Source organism: Lagopus muta, chromosome 8, assembly GCF_023343835.1.
Source record: "Lagopus muta isolate bLagMut1 chromosome 8, bLagMut1 primary, whole genome shotgun sequence".
NCBI lineage: Eukaryota > Metazoa > Chordata > Aves > Galliformes > Phasianidae > Lagopus > Lagopus muta.
In genome coordinates this window covers 18,800,330-18,818,679 of record NC_064440.1, presented here as the reverse complement: position 1 = coordinate 18,818,679, position 18,350 = coordinate 18,800,330, and the positions used below count along the sequence as shown (strand labels likewise).

Here is an 18,350-nt window from a genome sequence, read left to right as displayed (position 1 = left end):
TCTTCAGCATGGTAAATCTCTGCATATAAATAAGCAAATATTTTGTATACCTGCAATTCAACGATTACCTTGCTGTAAAACTATTACATTTAAATCCTTTTTCACAAAGGCATTTAACAATAATATACACAATCTACACAAATTAACCTCTAAAAATACAGCAATAATATACCTGTTACAATGACTCTGCTACTATTATCCCCGATGTGACGCTAAAGGGAAAATACAACTATTTTACTCCAAGGTGCTGTTGGAGATTGCTGTTTCGTATGTGACAGAAGCACCAACAACAAGATTCAGTACTGTTACACGTTTTCTTTAGCTCCTAAGAATCTACTTTTTTGAAATGTTTCTATGTGTCTATTTACCTGGCAGGAAAACCTGTAGCACATTATCCACATCATTAGTTGTTGAAGGAAAAGTTGATTTTCTTAAAGTGGGAAACATGCTGTGGCTTGGATCTAAGTTCATAACCTCTTTATATATTTATATATATGTATATATATAATTATAGTTATATATTTATACTGTACATATATACTGTGCAGAGTTCACTTAATTTTCTATTTTCACACTTATTTCCTGCTGACAAAAAAACAAGACCAATCTAAGAGTCAACAGTACTTCAACTCCAAGATAATACATTTTCCCTCAACACAGTGATCTAGCAATACACATATATTTCAGTAGCCTATAAGGTTTTGCCGCTGCTTAAGGATGTCTTAGGAGATTGAAACTTACAGAAAGAGAATTTTCTTAAAACATGTTCTGCAGAACTGGGTTAAAAAAATAACCAGTACTGGAAAACAGTGAATTAGAGAAATGAATAACTCATCCATTGTACTACAGCTCCTGCCCCAATCTCTCTATTTCCTCAATGAGGAAGTCTATGTCCGACTTAGTTGCTGCTGGGTTTGAGATGACCATTCGGAAGAAGTTGACCTTATCGCCCTGAGGCTGATATCCAACCATGGTAGTACCTGACTCCATCATCAGGGCTTTGATTTTCGGTGCCACCTTTAGAATTGAAAATAGAGGGAGGGGAGGAGGGACACAGAGAGAGAGAGAGAGAGAGAAAGAGATTCTGAGAATTGTTATTTTTTCTTTGAATATCGCAAGCTGTCTAAATGTAGGGAAAACAAAGGGGAATGAAATGGACAGTTTAGAAAAGCAATGTAAGATCTGTAAGAGAAAGCTGGAAAGCTTCAGAGATTGGGTATTTGAAGTAGAATTGACAATTATAATATTAATCTTTTAAGAAATCTTTTTGATTAAGAGACTAGCAGCATCCTCATATATTTAGAACATAACATTCTAATATATCTAATGTACATAATCTGTATGTCCTGATTAATTATCATTATTCTTATATCCTGAGCATTTGAGAGAGAAGTACTGAATGTGCACAGTTCTACTATAGCCTTTGGATAAAAGAGATATGTGTGATTCTGAGGTCAAGAAATGTTGGGGATGAGAGAGTATTTCTTTTGTTGTTGTTTTGTTTTTGGAAAACTCATTCCAGAATCAACTTTATGAGGGCCATGGATGCTTTTCATGAAAACGTGTTTATTCTCACAGTCAACTTGCTAAAGGGACAAGGTAGGAACAGCAGAAGTTTCTCAAGAAGATCTCTGATGTAAGGAATATTTTCTGCTAGCATAAGCTGTGGAAACCTTCCAGCAGTTTTGCAGTACTGTGCATTTGCCTCTGTTACACTTCCTCACTTTCATTTATAAGAAATACTGTTCCAACAGTCTTAATATGCAGTATTAGGTGAGCCCAGCCATGCCAATACACTTTTGGAACCACAGGAGCAATAGGGAACAAACAGACAAACAAAGCCTGTTTGTGTTCTGCATTTTGCTTCATAGGAAAAACGTGACTTCGACCTCAGCTCGAGATAAATATCAAAGCCATAACAAGATATGGGAGAATGTCGGTCCTAGCACCCAGAACTTGAGAACGCAGACACGTATTATTTTTAATAAAAAGAATACTTTGGGCTGAAATAGCAGACTATACTTTTGCATTTAGCATAAGCCTCGTACCTTGTGCAGCTTTTCTCGTCTCTCATTGCAGTCTGGCATACCTCTGAGACTTGGTGGAATATACCAAAAACATACATTCGTGTGCTCCGGCTGCAAAAAGAACCAGACACATACAGAGTAAAGAAATACAGGTCAATCATGTACTTTAAGGGCCAATACACTTTAGCACAGATCTGAAAGCCAAAAAAAAAAAGAATTGCAGAACTAAGCCTTTGCATCTGCCATATGAGATTTCTTATACATTGTCCCATCTTAGCATGTTAATGCCACCTGGCAAATGCCTTCTACCTTCATGCAGTGTTACAGGGAACTGCTTTCAAGGCTCCCTACACGGATAACTCTATTTTCCTTTTCGTAGTCAATGAAGAGACAATATATTTAAGTTATTCTATCAAAGACTTTATACAGTGGCACTAGTAACGCAAGATATTGCAAAAACAGCAGATTTGCAGTGAAATACATGGTGGCACCTGGAATCTCAGCATAAATAGATGGCATTAATGTAGCTTCATGCTTTACATTCATAAATTACAAAATACATAAATTTGGCCCATACACACTGGTTAAGCGAAAGTAAACTTACCTCTCCTTCAAAGACCATCTCAAATTCTTCTCTGTTTTTTATTTTAGTATAGAGGTATTCTGCCAGTTCCAGGCATTTGTTGATCTGATTTTCAAATCCCACTGTACCCTATTTTAAAAAGAAAGTTAGTATTAATCACAAAGTACTTTTTCCTCCTCAGGTGTAATCATCTTTTCGGAGACATTTCACTCTAAAATGGCTTCAGACATACAACGTTTAGTAGAATTATTTCTAGCAATTTAGAAGTCAAGTCAACCAGTTGCATCAGAAGCAGCTAAATGGGTCACAAACCGTAATCACCATTGGGTTCTGTTCTGTTCCTAAGAGCATTTATAATGATTACAGGAAAGACTTTTGATATGTTTAATACAGTATCTTTAGTTCTCTTCTCTTCAGTTTCTAAAAACTGAAACATTAAGCCTTGTTTTCCCAGTTCTTGCTGAAAGACTGCAGACATGGAAGAGAATTCCAACGGAAAGAGTAAGATTTGGGAAGTAATCTATTTCATTTAAACAGTTTGCGAGAACTCTGTATTTTAAAAAGCCAGCAAATAAAAGCTTGTCTGCTTAAAGTCATTTGCCTACCTACTGGTATTTTGTAGCAGCTGATCTTCTGAAAGATCATAATAATCTCTTTAAAAAGATGAGTGCTGATAATATATGAAATAGGAAAAACAAAACTTTTAAAAAGTACACTTCTGCATATGAATGAAAAACTAAAAATAATGGAAGCACACTGTTACTCATTACTGTACTGCAGGACCATTCCTGAACAACACTGATCTAGTGACTTAGAACTTGCCATTTTCAGCCAAATGAACTGGTGGTTAACATTGTTCTATTAGCTGAGCGGTTCTTTTCTGACCACGTATCTGTGTGTTTAGAGGTTGTGTTTACACAGGTATTAAGAAAGCCCTCCATTGCATTAAATGTATAAATTAAATAAATAACTTCTGATGTTTTAAGTGGGCTTCTATGATTTACCTTTGCCTTCCACATCAACCAGAATTTGAAAATGTCCACATGTCGACCACACTGTATTGCCTTATCTCCGGTGTCATAGGATACGTCATATTGTTTGTCTTGCTGGAAAAGATATCCTGCACACATTTGATTGCAGCCTTGAAGAATACCCTGTAATGAAAAACACGTACATACATGAAACATATTGCATATGTGCATGTTAATCTGTAGTATTAATGATACATAAAGTTGTATATCAAATATATACAGAAGAATTGCTCTGTAAATGGACAAATTATGAAAAACGGACCTTGTTTTGTAAACCTGAGACACAGACAAGATTTCATAAACTCAGGTGTTTTCCTTAGAACTTCCTCAAATGCATTTGGATTCTTAATTTCCATCACTAACTTAGTTCATTTCATACCATAAGGCTGTGCTTTTTAAGACCCAAATATTTGATGTATTATATTACATAGTAGGTGACAGTTGCATCCTCTCAGAGCTGCATAAAGCTACAAGAAATGTAGGAAAAAAAAATTGAAGTCTCCAACTTCATGTTTTGTCCAATTTACTGACACCTTGTCATGGTTTTGTGATTTTTTGTTTTCGGTATTCCACATCATAACATCATGTGGGGCACTGGGACTTCAACTGTCAATGCTCAAGTCCTGGATACCTGTGCTGAGGAGAAGAAGAACTACATTCCCCAGGGGACCTCGCGGTCAGGGAGAGGAGGTTTAACTCCTGGCAAGGTCACCTGATGTGCTTTTTCTCGCCTGCCCTTCGTCATGGGTGCTGCTCCTGTCTCCCTGCTGCTCAACTGGACTGTGCATCTCACCTCAGGGTTGCCTATCCACCTTTCGGACATTCTTTCTCTCTCATTATATTTGATTTATTAGCTTCAATTCTGATTATATTGTGTTATAGTGTGTTATCTTGCATTCCATTACTATATTCAGTAAATTAGCTTGTTTCTCCTCAGATCGTTGCCACTGTTTTTAATTATTTTGGGGTCCCCTGTTTCTTTTCTTCCGGAGGCACGGATCTGCGGATCCCTCCGCCCCGCTCGTCACGGAACCGGGCATAACCAGCCCGTAAACCGTTGACACACCTAACGCTAGTAATGATTATAAACACTAATTATCAAACCTGGATGGTTTTTGCTTAGCAAGCAAGGAGAAGGGGTGCATCACAATCGCTGCTTTTAAAATGATGGCCTATAAGCCAATAGAAACTTATAAATTACGGGTAAGAGTCTACACAGAAAACAGAAAGGAGAAAACTCCTATATGTTAAGCAGAAATTTTTAAAATACCGTGCAAGATTTAAAAAAAAAAAAAAAAAAAAAAAAAAAAGCTTTTTCAATTAAGCGGTTTAGACTGCGACCAATCACTCAGATCACTGCTGTACATCCCGTATACCAGGGGAATGAAGAGGCAGGTGCAAGTACACAAGCATAGCTGTAGTGCAGTTAGAATATGCAAAGATCCAATAGCTGAGGATCTGACCCGTAAGGGTCAGCTCACTGTTGCAAGCTGGTTCGCTTGCTTTTCCTTTGAGGAATGCTAAGGCTTCATGACTACAGCTGAAAATACACAGGTTTTTTTCAGACTTTTGTTTCTAAGGGCGCAAGCAGCATCTTGCAGGCTGGGCTATTAAACGTTGCCTTGGGGAAGGAGAGTCAGTGTTTCTGACTTTCCTGGGCCTTACTTCACATGCAGAAGTCTACAGCAAGTTAAAATAACTTCAGAATATAACAAATCCAGCCGGCGTGTACCTGCAGTGTCTGAGGAAAAAAGTCTTCACTTAAAAGCAGGTTGTGGGTTGTTTGTAGGTTTGCAGGGGTCCTGAATAAGCGGACACCACTAAGAACTCCTTTTTGTACAGATAGTGCAATATTTACAATTGATCGCGGGCGAGAGGTTCCACTCTCTGCAAGACAACGATTCCTGAGCTTTTAGTAACTCTTGTTTAGATCGACGCTAGGTACATTTCAGAGTCCTTAACTCTTGTACCTCCATGAAAAGAAACGTGAGCTTTTTAAGTCAAATTGTATCTTTATGAACACAAAATGACAGAAAGCCCTTCTCTCAATCACGTAGGAATTTCACTAATTCCAGCCTTCCTAGCAATCACACGATGAACCACGAAAAGATGCATTTTAAATTTCTCATTAGACAACCATACTGCATGTAATCTTCATGAAGATCCCACACGTCACCGATTATGCAAGCATCATTAAGCACTGAGTGGATACATCCGCAGTTCCACCTCTCCTTTGCCAGTATCGTACAATTAGAGCGTGTGTACAGAAAGAGAAACAACGATCTGACGCTGTAGCACAGCGTGTGGATGGAGATGTGCACATGCAAGATGAGTCCGGAGCCCTTCTGCATGTTGTCACTGCATCGTCGGGGCAGACTGCTGGCTGCCAAAGACAAAACGTGAGGATTGCTCCGTAGCTCCGGTTCAGGATAAAGTTGCTGACTTGTCATCCAGTGGGAGCCCATCCCAGACCTCCCTGGTTCTCCTCAGTATGGGGCTATCTGCACCAGCTGAAGGAGGATGCCCTAGGATCACAGCTCTGGCCTTTTTCATCCCACATTAACACATGAAGGCTCTCAGGCCCCTTCTGTACCTTCTGGATAGCTTGCCCTTTCTGTTTCATTCACCACAGCTTTCGGCAGCTTTGAATCACCCGGTGATTTGTAGGCACAAAGAGGTGTGAGAGGAATCCGAGGGCAACTTCTTCAGGCCTCTGGGTCAGATATATACCTGGCACCTCTTTCCTTTGAGCAGACATGCCCATTCACAGACAGCAGGTTCTCAAAGCAGGGGACACATGTCAATAATACCTTTATAAGCCGAGGAGTTGTACCACACAGAACCGTTGGTGAAGCTCCGCTTCCGATTTCCACCGGTCAGCAATTTTCCCAGGTGCATCATTCACCCGTTTGGGCGTTTGTCAGATCTCCACTCCCACATTTCCACTGCTGCCTTGTCATGTTTTCTCTGTCAGGTACCAAGTTTTTACACGTTCAACAAACTTTTTTTTTTTTTCTCTTTTGTTTTTTTTTTGGACAAGGGGAGAGGGAAAGCAGAGCAAAGACAGCACGCAGCAGGGGCCTCTGGAAACTGTTAAGGCTGAAGACGTTCTTTGAAAGGGCGTCGCGTGAGATGCAAAGTGATCCGTTTGAATTCGACACTATTCTTTAACTTATTAGTGAATCTCGCAGCGAGGCGAGGAGAAGCGCATAACAAACTTTACTGGAAAGTGCAGTTAAAGTCCTTAACTCAGATCTAGAGTCCACGTGTCTAACTGTCAGAGTCCCCGGCCGGCCCTAACGAGCCCCACCGGCGCTAACGAGGCAACGACTCCCAGCTGCCGAGGGGCCGCGGCCTCCCGAGCACAGCTGCGCCTCGTTCGCAGCGCGGGGCGGATCCGCTCCAAAGCCTCTTAAGCTCCGCCGGAGGCCGCTGGGAGCCACGAGAGGGCTGCCGGAGTGCATCGTCTGCGGGAGCGGGCTCCGTTTCTGTTGTCCGGTCCTTACGCCGCCGGGGCTGCAAAGCTCCGCGAGGGGCTGCTCTTAGAACGGGACCTTGGGATTCTTTGTAACGTTCTCTGCTGTTGTGTTGTTTTGTTTCAGGTTGCGGCGAGCCGTCTCCCGGTAAAGATCAGCGCGAACCGGTGAATCGTTCTGGTGGCGACGGTACCGCGGAAGCGGCCCCGGTGTTCGGGTCCGTCCTCTCTCGCCGGGCTCCGTTCGGGGGCCGGCACGGGGCTTCCGCCGGGCTGCCCCGGCTTCTCGGAGCCCGTGTCACGTCGGCGCCCGGCTGCCGTCGCGTTTTCGGAGAGAGCTGCCGCTCGGTTCCCCGAGTGCTAACGCGGTCCTGAGGGCTCTCAGTCCCTCTGGGGCTTTTCAGCGGGGACTTCAGTTTCTCCCAGTCTTATCGGTAGGAGCGAGCGGGATGGGGCGGCGTTCCTCCGGGAGTGCTGGGAATGAGAAGCAACGGGAACGGCTGCTGAAACGAGTTTTCTCCTATTGCAGGCTGAGCGGAGGTTGCAGCAGAACCTCTCGTCATCCCGACCCGGTGAGATGGCGGAAGCGGTGAGTGTTTGGGAGTCACTAGGTAAGTTCTCTCTTGTTGGGGCTCGTATAGGGCCACCGCTCGGACGCTTCTTTGGGTTCAGCACGGCGCCGCCGCCGAGCTGCCCGAGAAGGGTTTTGCGGGTGCTTCAGCCCCTTCTGCTTCCAGCGGTGGGAGCGAGATGGATGAGACGATGTATTCCTTCCCCCTCTCACTTATTTGTAGCTTCAGGAGCCTGATCTCATTCCCATCATGAAAGCGTGGTGGGAGAGCTCACATGACTGAAATGCTGTTGTGGATGGCCGCGCTCCTTATAGGAGAGACAAACGGGTGAGGTGGTGGAGTTTCTCTTCCGATGAGAGAACTGGAATGTACTGAGCCTCCCCTCCCTCCACGACAAGGTGATGGGACAGCTTGGGTCTAGGTGACAGCTGCAAGTGACCTGACGAGCAAAAATTTCGAAGTGGTCATGGTGAATTCGGTGAGGGGAAATGATGCTGGACCAAGGAGGTAGCCTTCTGTGTTGTGACTGGTTAGACGAGAGAAGGGCTGCGGATGGTATGGGGGGAATATCTTAACTGTCGGTAACTATCTGAAGTGCAGGAGTCTTGCTGACGGTGACGACGGGCTCATTCAGGCACCGACAGGAGGCGTAAGGTAGAAACATTCGCAGACCGGAACGTCGAAAGTAAGACTGCTTGTGCCGCGAGAGTGATAGAATGGGCTGCGGAGTCTCCTTCTCCGGGGGTCTGCAGGTTGCGTCCGGATGCTTTTCCGGGTGACGCGCGACAGGGAAGCGGCCCCGGACGACATCGTCGCAGGGCGAGTGCCGCAACGGAGCATTTAGCAGCGAGGATCCGCCTGAGCGTGGGAGCGGTTTCACCGGCGGTGAGCGACCCGAGGGCTGCCCTCCCCCAGCGTCCTCTGAGAAGCGGTTCACGGAGCTCTCCTGCGTGTCCAGGGCCGGAGCGAGGATCGCGCTGGTGAGGGAAGCGGTGTCCTCCGGTGCCTGATCTGTGAGTGCTGCTTCCAGGCTCGAGTTTCCAGCTGGGATCGGGTGCCCTGGGACACAAGTTTTTGTTTGAGGGTGTTGGGGTGTGTGGTTTCTTTTTTGAGTCTTCAAGGTGTGTGTGGTGGCTCTACTGCTGGAAGAATGGAATTGACAGACTGAGGGGAGAAGCGCAGCCTGCAGGATTCTGTCACCTGTTCCTGCGGGGAGCTTGGTGAGGTCCACCTTGGCCAAGGTGTGTTTTTACTTTAGGTTGTGTTGCAGCAGGCATCCTGAGAGGAAAGTCCCTGTCCTCGGCTGGCAGGCGTGCTGCACCCACGGAAGGAGCAGAGGAGAGCCCCCAGGTAGGCACTGTTTGTAGCGGTGTGTCGGGTAGGTGGTCAGTCTCGTCGGTGGGTGTCTGTGTAGTCCTTTGACCTGGGAGCCCCTGTTGGGATCCCTTTAGTGGGTGTAGTGGTGGAGGTCGGTTAGTGTATGGGCACTGCTGAATGACGGTCTGAACCTCTGACCACCTACGTGAGCACAGGTGAAGGCAATTCAGCTGCCCTCCTGGAAGGGGTGGAGCCTGGCTGCACCTCTCCGAGATCCATTGAAGAGCTGACTATGAGTGTGGAAGGATCTCTTGGAGTCTTCCCTGTAAGCCTGGAAAAAGGTAAGGTTTTCTACTATTCTTTGGTGCGGTGACTTGTTTGGCCTAAGTTTTTGTTTTCTGTCTGGGTGTCTTCTAAGTTTTTGTGGTTTTGTTTTGTGCTTTTTGTTCTTTGTTTTCTGTCTGGGTGTCTTCTAAGTTTTTGTAGTTTTGTTTTGTGCTTTTTGTTCTTTGTTTTCTGTCTGGGTGTCTTCTAAGTTTTTTGTGGTTTTGTTTTGTGCTTTTTGTTCTTTGTTTTCTGTCTGGGTGTCTTCTAAGTTTTTGTAGTTTTGTTTTGTGCTTTTTGTTCTTTGTTTTCTGTCTGGGTGTCTTCTAAGTTTTTTGTGGTTTTGTTTTGTGCTTTTTGTTCTTTGTTTTCTGTCTGGGTGTCTTCTAAGTTTTTTGTGGTTTTGTTTTGTGCTTCTTGTTCTTTGTTTTCTGTCTGGGTGTCTTCTAAGTTTTTGTGGTTTTGTTTTTTGTCTTGGCATCTTTTAAGTTTGTGTCTGACAAATCTTTATTCGTGGATTATATTGTTTGTTAGTATGGGAGTTGGTTGTTGCTTGGCTTAAGTTTTTTGGGGGAAGAGGGCAGCCTGCACACTTAGGTGTGTGGGCTGCCCTCTTCCCCCTAGGTATGGGGCTGTTGACTGAAAATTGCACATCTCAAAAGAGATTATTTTTTTTGGGTGGGAGGGCGGGAGCAGGTCAGTAACGGAAAATTTTCCTGCCCTGCCTGCCTCCTGCCTCCCACCCTCCCCGGCCTCCCCCCCCTCTCCTGCCTATCTGGGTCCCCCCCCCCCTCTCCTGCCTATCTGGGTCCCCCCCCCTCTCCTGCCTATCTGGGTCCCCCCCCATCTCCTGCCTATCTGGGTCCCCCCCCTCTCCTGCCTATCTGGGGGTCTTATCCCTGGGTCCTGGAGTGGCCCTGTGTGGCGATGGCTGCTCTGTGGTGGTTTTCCCGGTCCTGAAGGTAGGAGATGCAGTTGGGTTCTGTGTCCTGCTGAAGGAGAAAACTCAGTTTATTTCAAGCCCCAGGTAAAACCTGTTTGAAACTGTGACATGGGAGGGTGCTTGCTCAGCAGAAATTTAATGTGCCTGGAGGGGTGAGGGGGCATTTTGCTCTTAACAGGGTTTGGGCAAGTGGATGGAAGTGAAGTGCTCCTGTGGTGTCTCACTATATGTGCTGCATGTGCTATGGCTGGCTTACAATGTCAACAGGCTAAATAGGCTGAGAGAGCAAAGAAGTCACAGAGCAGCAATTTTCTTCCTTCTTTACCATCTCCTCTTGGAGAGTGGTCTGAAAGGAAAATAAAGTGAAAACGCTTATCAAAGCACCTTTTGAGAGTGCTCTCTGATGCCAACTCAATTATTATATGAATAAATGTATAAAACTCTATGTGTGGGTAAGGTTTTACTCAGTATTTAAGAGCAGGCTTCCTCCAAAATGCACCCAATTGAATCACTGGGCAGGTGACTTTAAGTTGTCTAACTGTATAGTGAAAAGCTAAGTCTCCTGCTTTGAGAAGTCTATCGCTTCAGTTTCGCTTTGGCAAGAAATGAGATAAGGTCTTTAAATATAAATGTTCTCATTTTGACATGTGCCCCCAAAATGCTGGTAACTAAGCTTGCTTCTGTGAGGTGGAAAGCCAGTGATGATAACTCCCTTTTTGTGGAAGAATTATTGGCCTATGGAGGCTGTTTGCAATGACTTTCTACTGCAGATGTGAATGCCCTGTGTTGTGTGTGAGAACTGGAACGCCTATGAATGTCTGTGCTAAAATGGAGTGGCTAGGCTCAGCTAGCTCCAGTTCTTGTGGTGAAGTGGATACCTGCCTGTCTCTGACTGAAAACAACAGTAAATCCTTGCTTACCTCCAAAAGAAAAGGATGCAGTGTCTGTTCCTGTGCTGCTTGAGCCTTGTTCCCTTGCTGCTGATCTTGTTTTGTGGGTAACACGAGAAGGGAGAAAAATGATCCCATAAGCAATCGGCTGTTTGGCACGGCAAGCTCTGTGAAAGAAACACTTAATAGACCTAGTAACAAATACTTACATTTCTGCAGTAAGTAACTTGTAAGTGTCAGACTGGCTTTACTCACTGAATGAAGTCACCTGCTACGGTGCCGGTGTTCGTATCTTTGCAGCTGTATTTCTGGATAGAAGTTTCTTGAGCTTCCTGAGCTCAAAGGCGGGTGAGCTGGCTGGAGAGGGGAGTGGCAGCAACTGTCTTGCAGGAGGAAAAAACACTCTTCCTTTTTTGAGATGAGTTCACTGAGCACTCTCTGGTTTCTTCCTAGGTAACCTGAAGTAGTGCTACTCGGCAAAACCCTTTCTGTGTGGAATCTTGGGAAGTTAGTCACTGTGAACCTTTGTCCCCAGCTGAGGCTGAGCTCTAACGTGAATGACAAAAATACTCTGTGCTTACTTCTTGAGCTTCTCTGGGTCTCTTTGGATTGCATACTCTTCCTCACATGCATTAGCTGCGTTGGACAGTGTGGGGTCACCTTCAAACTTGCTGAGGATACAGTTGATCCCACTGTTGGTGTTGCTGATGAAGGTATTAAAGAGCATCATCGCTGTTTGGCTTCTAGGCATGGATTTGTTTTCCTCATCCGCTGAACAGCCTGGCCATCAAATCTTTGCCGTGCTGGAGAGAAGGTTGTTGTGGGGGACAATGTCAAAAGCCTTACCGAAATCCAGGCAGTTGACAGCAGCAGCTCTTACCTGGTCCGCTCACGCCGTCGTAGGAAGAAGGGCCAGTAGATTGTTCAGGTGGGATCCACCCTTGTTGAAGCCAGGTTGGTCTCACTTCACTTCTCTCTTCCGTGTGCCCTAGCGCGGATTCCGGGAGGCTCTGTTCCACGATCTCCTCCAGCATGGAGACGAGGCTGGCAGGGTGGCACTTTCCTAAGGCCTCCTTGATACTCCTCTTAAAAATCAGCAGGACGTCACCCTCTTTCCAGCCACCGTGAGGACTTCACTCGAGTGCCCTGACTCCCGAAATCCCGTCGAGAGTGGCTTGGCAGCTACGTACACCGATTCTCTGAAGGCTCTGCCATGTGTTTCGTTGGGACCCGCCAGCTTCCTCAAGCGGCTGCTAAGTTGATCTTTGCTTACGGGGGGAGGGATGCGGTCCTCACCTTCCGGCCGCTGCACCCAGGGGGCGGTGAAGAGCAGCTGACAGTAAAGAAGGAGGCAGAAGTGTTGTTAGGTACCTCAGCTTTCTCCTCTTCTATTATTAACAGCCTGCCTGTATTGCTCGCTGGGGTGTGTAAGCTGGCCTGGACTTTGTTTGTTTTGTCTTGTTTACCTGTGTTTTTCTTGGCAGTCCGAGTCTGCTGCAGATTTGTCAGCACGTATTGGAGTAATTTGTCAGCATCTATTGCAGTAATACAGGGCTCTCTCAGCAATGGAAGCAATACTGCCTGGGGGTTAAACAGTTACTAGCATTCTAGAAATAACAAAGCACTGAAGTTACCAGTCTTGCAGGTGCTTCAAAGGTGCTAAAATGTAAACCTGTGAAAGAAAAAACAAACATTTAGAAAGTCAGTCACTGCACTGTAATGCTGCAGGTGCTGGCGATTGCTTTATAAAACAAGACCTGTCATATCAAATGTAGAACTGTAGATAAATGCTGAAAAGAATGTTTCCTTGGCAATAAACAAAATTCTGGCACAGAGCTGAGTGGTGGTGACTTTCTGCTGCGCAGTGTGGTGATACAGTAGTGCTCCATGCTGGCAGGAACACTGCAAAAGGCAGCGGCTCCAACTGAATTTCAGGGACATTAAGAATTAAATTTCACTCTCCTCAGAAGGAGGCGGGATGTATGCTGGAAAAGGCTGTGCCGGTTTGAGTGCCGTAAAAAGTTATTTGTATGACAAGGCAGAAGATTTGCCAGCAATTCAGCACAAATAAAATCTTATTGGCTGGGTGCAAAAAAAAAAAAAAAAAGCAAGAAAAAATAAAAGCCACCATGAACCCAGTACCAAAAGCTTCCTTTAAACATAAACAGTTAGGTGAAAAGCAACAGCCCTTATTATTCACTTCCCCCCCTCTCTCTATTGTGTTCCTCCAAACTTAAGCACACCAAAAGTGGTTTCCCATATCTGTGCCACAGCATACTTTTTGAGTACTGGCTTGTGACCTGAAGTAACAGCATCACAGATAATGTGGTGCAGATGAGGGCAGGGTAAAACATGCTTGCAGAACAAGGTCAACCTTCAGCATGCGTTAAACTGGAGGAAGCAGTTGGCTGTGGGGCACACGGAGCCAACTATTTCTGTAAAAACCAGTGAGTGCTGCCCACTGGGGGCCAACGGGATTTCACGTAACAGTCACATTCACATCTAAATTAATACAGCATAAAACTGAAGTAGCTTGAGTAACCCCAGTTATTGTGATTGTGTATTTCTGACTGAATATCTGACCTTATGCATTTGATTGGCAATGAGAGCTGATTTAAGATCTACATATATTTGAGATCTGTTCCAGTGCTCAAACAGCAGGGAGGCTTCCTAGGTGCCAGGACACCCGCATGCAATCTGTACCTCAAAGAAAACCTCAGACACAAAACATGACAAGGGATGAGCCTGCTTGCTGCGTGTGCTCTGGGTTAAATTACTCATTCTCCTTTTGAGCATCCGCATTGCTACCACAGAGGAATAGTAGCACTTACTGTTCAGGTCAGTGCTTGCAGAAGTACACTTTTCAGATAAGCTCTCACCGACATAAAAAGAATCCTCCTTGGGTGGAATTCCCATAAATCCCACAGTGCTCTGTACTTAGCTGAAGTTTATATAACCCAGAGGATATACCAGCAGAGCACAGCATAATTTGGAGTACACTGCATGGTGGAGTAGGGAGTTCTCTTGGCTCTTGCAGTATTAAGAGAGAAGGCAGATCATTCCTTACTGAATACTGGCAGAGATTTCCAGAAGAAAAGGTGATTTCTTTTCTGCCTTACCCATCAGATTTTCAGTATCTGCCCTTCAGAGTAGCTTTATTTCTGCCCCAAGCGTTTTTTCCTTTTCACCTAATTTTGGGCACCTTTATCATCACTCTCTGCACATATATATATGGCAAAGGAAGCATTTAATGCTTGACTTCCAGTTGTACCCAGCTTAGCCCTCATTAAAAGTACAACTCTTTCTGTCCTTAGGCCACAGTATTACAAACAGAAAATAAATACAGTTTTAGCAGCTGTGGTGCAGAAGGTATCTTTACCTATAGTTTTATCCAATGACATAACATTGCAGTATTATGTTTGCACTCATAGGGGTTATGCACTTCTCCACGTGTTTAATCAGCCTCAATAAAGGCCTTAATGCTGCTTCTTCCTACCATAACTATGGTAACACTCAAAGCTGGTAGTTCAGCTCTTTTCTCTCTACAGCCCAGTAATCTGAAATAAACATCACCTGAAAATGGTAAATGATTCTGCTCACTGGTGCTCGCAATACATTCCTTGCACTTACTCCATTGCTTCTTTGCATTTGTAGTTGGTCTTTTTTCCCCGTGCCCACAGTGCAGAGCAACATCACTACATGCTGTGTGAATTCAGCGGCCGGTTTGGATTGTCAAGATGCAGCACAGTGGAAGCATACTGACTGGTGTAGGTGGGACTAACGATGCAGTTGGAATGGAAGCCCACGCTACATCTCTAATTTACTGATACCAAACTATTTTGCGCTGCAATGCATACAGAGCTACGCGTACCCTCTTGAAATCTTCATGCTAGTAGGTTTTAGGAAGGACAAGGCTGCTGTGGTTGCTTGTGAAATCTATCAGTTTTAATGTTCTGAAGTTCTCCAGAGACTGGCGCTATCTTCTCAACAGAAAAGCTGCCACAAGTCCAGTGGAGTTGTCACAACAATTGTCTCACAATGTTTTCTTCTTGTACATTCATCTAGTACAGCACTGACTGATCTGATTCACTTTATTTTCACTCCTTATGTGCAGTTTGGGGTCTGTGTGGCTGTGCTACTGATTTGCATTTGAAAAAATGCGTGAAAGAGCCACGTGGAGAAGAACTCAACATAAAGTCAGTGTGTAAGTGTGAATTAAACGTTACTCTTCAAACACAGGTAATCACTTCCCATGTCTTGTAGGGTGTATGAAAGCAAAGTCCATAGGAACAGATAAAAACCTATTGAAACAGAACCACCTTCAACATTCTGGCAATTTTCTCTAAGGAAAAGTATGTTTCCCTAGTTTAGAAGCTCAAAACACCCAAACAAAATAAAAGCAACAGGAAAAGATAAACAAAAACCAAAACACTGAAAACTCTATATAACCCAGGTTGAAACACCTGTGACTCTGCAAACAGGATGCGATTTCACTAGAAAGACCATCTGGATTCCCTCTGTTCCCTCTCAGCCAACAAGTGAGTTCTGTACCAGCAGCCCCTTCCTACCTCAGTCATTTTGTGCTTGCAGTTGAGGCAAACAGATCCTGTCAACTGCTGATCTTACTGAAGGTAGCAATCTATCTATTGTCTCTGAATAATTTTTCCTCTCAAAGAAACCGTTCTGTCAAAAGACAAACTGAAGACTCAGTTGGGACTACCCACATCTGAGTACACCGACTCTCCAGTTGCAGAACTTCTTAGCTCATACATTTATCCCCAAGGTGATTTTCAGTCTGGAAGGTGGATAACAAGTCAGTATCTCCCATTTTTAGAAGGCAGTCTATGCATAAACCTTGCCTGCTGATTCGCTTCGCTCTCTGAATATCTCTGTGTTTCTGTTTTTCTAGCAGCGATGTGGATGCTAAATCATTGTCAAAACTATGGGGAACCTTGTAGTACCTGAACCATTGACTTGCTAAAAGATGCAAACAAGTTTATCCTCTTCTTCTGTGGAAAAGAGACAGAGGAAGTGGCAGGAATGTGTGCCCTGGGCTGCTACTTCTGGAGTTCTAGAAAGCTTCAGCTGGCACAGCTGAAGATGGGAAGAAACTCAAGAAAGAGACAGCTAGTAACATGCATTCCTCATTCCGCAACAACCAAACCACCTGTACACTATTCACTCAGCCACAGCTAGCACTGTAATTGTTACTTACCAGCGCCACAATTGAAACTTACAGAAAGAAAATCCAGTGCAAAGTAGCACAACTGATACCTGCATCCCAAACCCAACTCTCCTCTCTCCTTTGAAATGAAGGCACGCTTACCTTCAGAGGGCCTGTAAGGCCCTGAGATAAGCAGGGATCTCTGCCTTACAAACCCTCCTCTCCACTGCCCACCCTTAAATGAGATCTGGCAGATTGGTTGCACCTGAGCTCTCCTCTCCTGGTTGGCCCTGCCTTCCCAGCAGGTGCTCCATCAGTGGCTCCGGCTGTGACTCAGCATTTCCACTGCCACTAGATTATTTCAGCCAGGAAGCAGCAAAATGTGCGTGTCTTTAACACCTTGGTTTCCAGAACTGAAACACTGGTGGACTTTGAGGAATCTAGCTATCTATCTCAAAGATACGTAGCCTGCTCCCAATGTAACTTTTCCTATTTATTGCCATGGGAACTGCAGGGCATACAAAGAGCACAATAACACTATTTGATAGAGCACATTCTCAGCTACAGAACGCTATTTTTTAACATAGTCTCCACCATTAGCTGTGCATTTTCACCAGCAGTGAGCAAGAGCCTGCACGCTAGTCAAAATCTGCACCGGCACGTTCCAGAGCAGCCCTTGGGAGTGCCTGTGCTCACGTGAAGTCGCATATCAGCCTCTACAGCAACCAGAGACAATCAAGACTTGCACAAGCATTTTTTTAAGTTCGCCAGCACCATCAGCCACAAACCAGTCTCTTTGATTGACTGGCCCCTCCTTCCCAGGAACATTTGCTGCGGACACTTGTACAGCTGAAACAAACAAATCTGCAGGAGGTCAGCAGGAAATAAATTGCTGACCACCTCAGGAAAAGAGAAAGCCAGCAGAGCAGAGGGAGCACATGCAATGCAATGTCTTCTGAGGTAGATACAAAAATTAAAAGAAAGTATTTTTAATACTTTAAAGCGTGGCATTCTGCTCGTCTTTCACTGCTGTTTCTCTTAACCTGAATCAAATACACTTGCAGGGCAGGATTACTGTCAATGTGCTGACGGATTTATCCCAAACACTTCCTCCCCTTTGAACACCAGTAATGCTTCCACTAGCAACAGCTCACCGGTTGGAAAACAACTCGCCAAGTGGAAAAGAATCCAGCCTATAGGAAAACCAGAGAAGAAAAAACTAACAACCTGTTGACAAAAGCAGAGCTAGTAACTGAACGGATGAAGATTACGCAGAAGCATGCTGTTAAAGCACTGAAGCATAGGGATGAATGCTTCTGCACTCTTTGCCAGTCTTTCCTCCTTGAAAACCATTTTCTAAAATGGATTATTTGGACATTTTGAGCGACATCATGAGTTCTAAGTGGGGGAAAAGAAAGCGTAAATGTGCTCAAGGCAGCTGATGCAGCAAACACTTCCATCGCATCCAGATAAGTGAGATGAAGAAAAAAAAAGACAAACAGAAGGACATTAAGGAGCCAGAAGTAATATTGTATGAAGCTGATTTCTGATGGGTGGCAAACATTGTGAGCTGCTAATGAGCAATGCTGAAAACAGATCAACCTGAGACAAGCCGACTTCATCACCCCCACTTCAAGTGCGTGCTTTCCTCTCGCAAGAGAAGGCAAATCAGACTATGGAATCCTCCGCTGTGTCTTGTTTAATTCAAATTGTTTTCCTACTGAATTCAAGAGCTTAGTACCTTAAAAGTACCTTAAAAGGAAAACAAACATATTTTCTTATAACATACCTCTACCACACAACCAGCACCTGGTTGTTCTGCTGTGGTTTTCTATCTTTGAGAGATTGTTTGGCGTGAAAATTTCCTAACAAAATGGAAAAGAGACAGGTTTTAAGCTGGCTTGGGTTGTTCTCCTGGCTAAAATGCCAGGACATGTTTAGGAGTTTATTTTACAGAACTCTGCGTACCACTGAAATGTGGCAGTCACTGTGCAGGATGTTACTGTGTAAATGTAGGCACTGAA

The 18,350-nt window shown here is 44.6% G+C and overlaps 1 protein-coding gene and 1 long non-coding RNA gene across 2 annotated transcripts; one reads left to right on the top strand and one right to left on the bottom strand.

Moving 5' to 3' along the window:
- Positions 1 to 564: 564 nt before the first annotated feature.
- On the bottom strand, positions 565 to 4,386 carry LOC125696649 (glutamate decarboxylase 1-like). Its single transcript, XM_048952616.1, has 5 exons — positions 4,354 to 4,386; positions 3,615 to 3,764; positions 2,632 to 2,739; positions 2,049 to 2,138; positions 565 to 1,017 (listed from the first exon to the last, which is right to left on the bottom strand). Exons 1-5 carry the CDS (start codon positions 4,384 to 4,386, stop codon positions 844 to 846), a joined length of 555 nt encoding a protein of 184 aa, XP_048808573.1. The 3' UTR covers positions 565 to 843.
- A 4,966-nt stretch (positions 4,387 to 9,352) lies between these two features.
- Positions 9,353 to 9,891, top strand: LOC125696800 (uncharacterized). Its single transcript, XR_007378540.1, has 3 exons — positions 9,353 to 9,481; positions 9,542 to 9,600; positions 9,661 to 9,891. It is a non-coding gene; the product is annotated as an uncharacterized LOC125696800 (long non-coding RNA).
- Positions 9,892 to 18,350: the final 8,459 nt, after the last annotated feature.

What these genes read in the sequence shown, in the direction of transcription:
- LOC125696649 (XM_048952616.1), bottom strand. Translation starts at nt 4,386, where the DNA reads ATGACGAAGGGCAGGCGAGAAAAAGCACATCAG. An exon ending in GGTTGATGTGGAAGGCAAAG is followed by an intron (nt 2,740 to 3,614) that starts GTAAATCATAGA and finishes TTTTTAAAATAG; the next exon opens with GGTACAGTGGGATTTGAAAA. An exon ending in GACGAGAAAAGCTGCACAAG is followed by an intron (nt 1,018 to 2,048) that starts GTACGAGGCTTA and finishes TCAATTCTAAAG; the next exon opens with GTGGCACCGAAAATCAAAGC.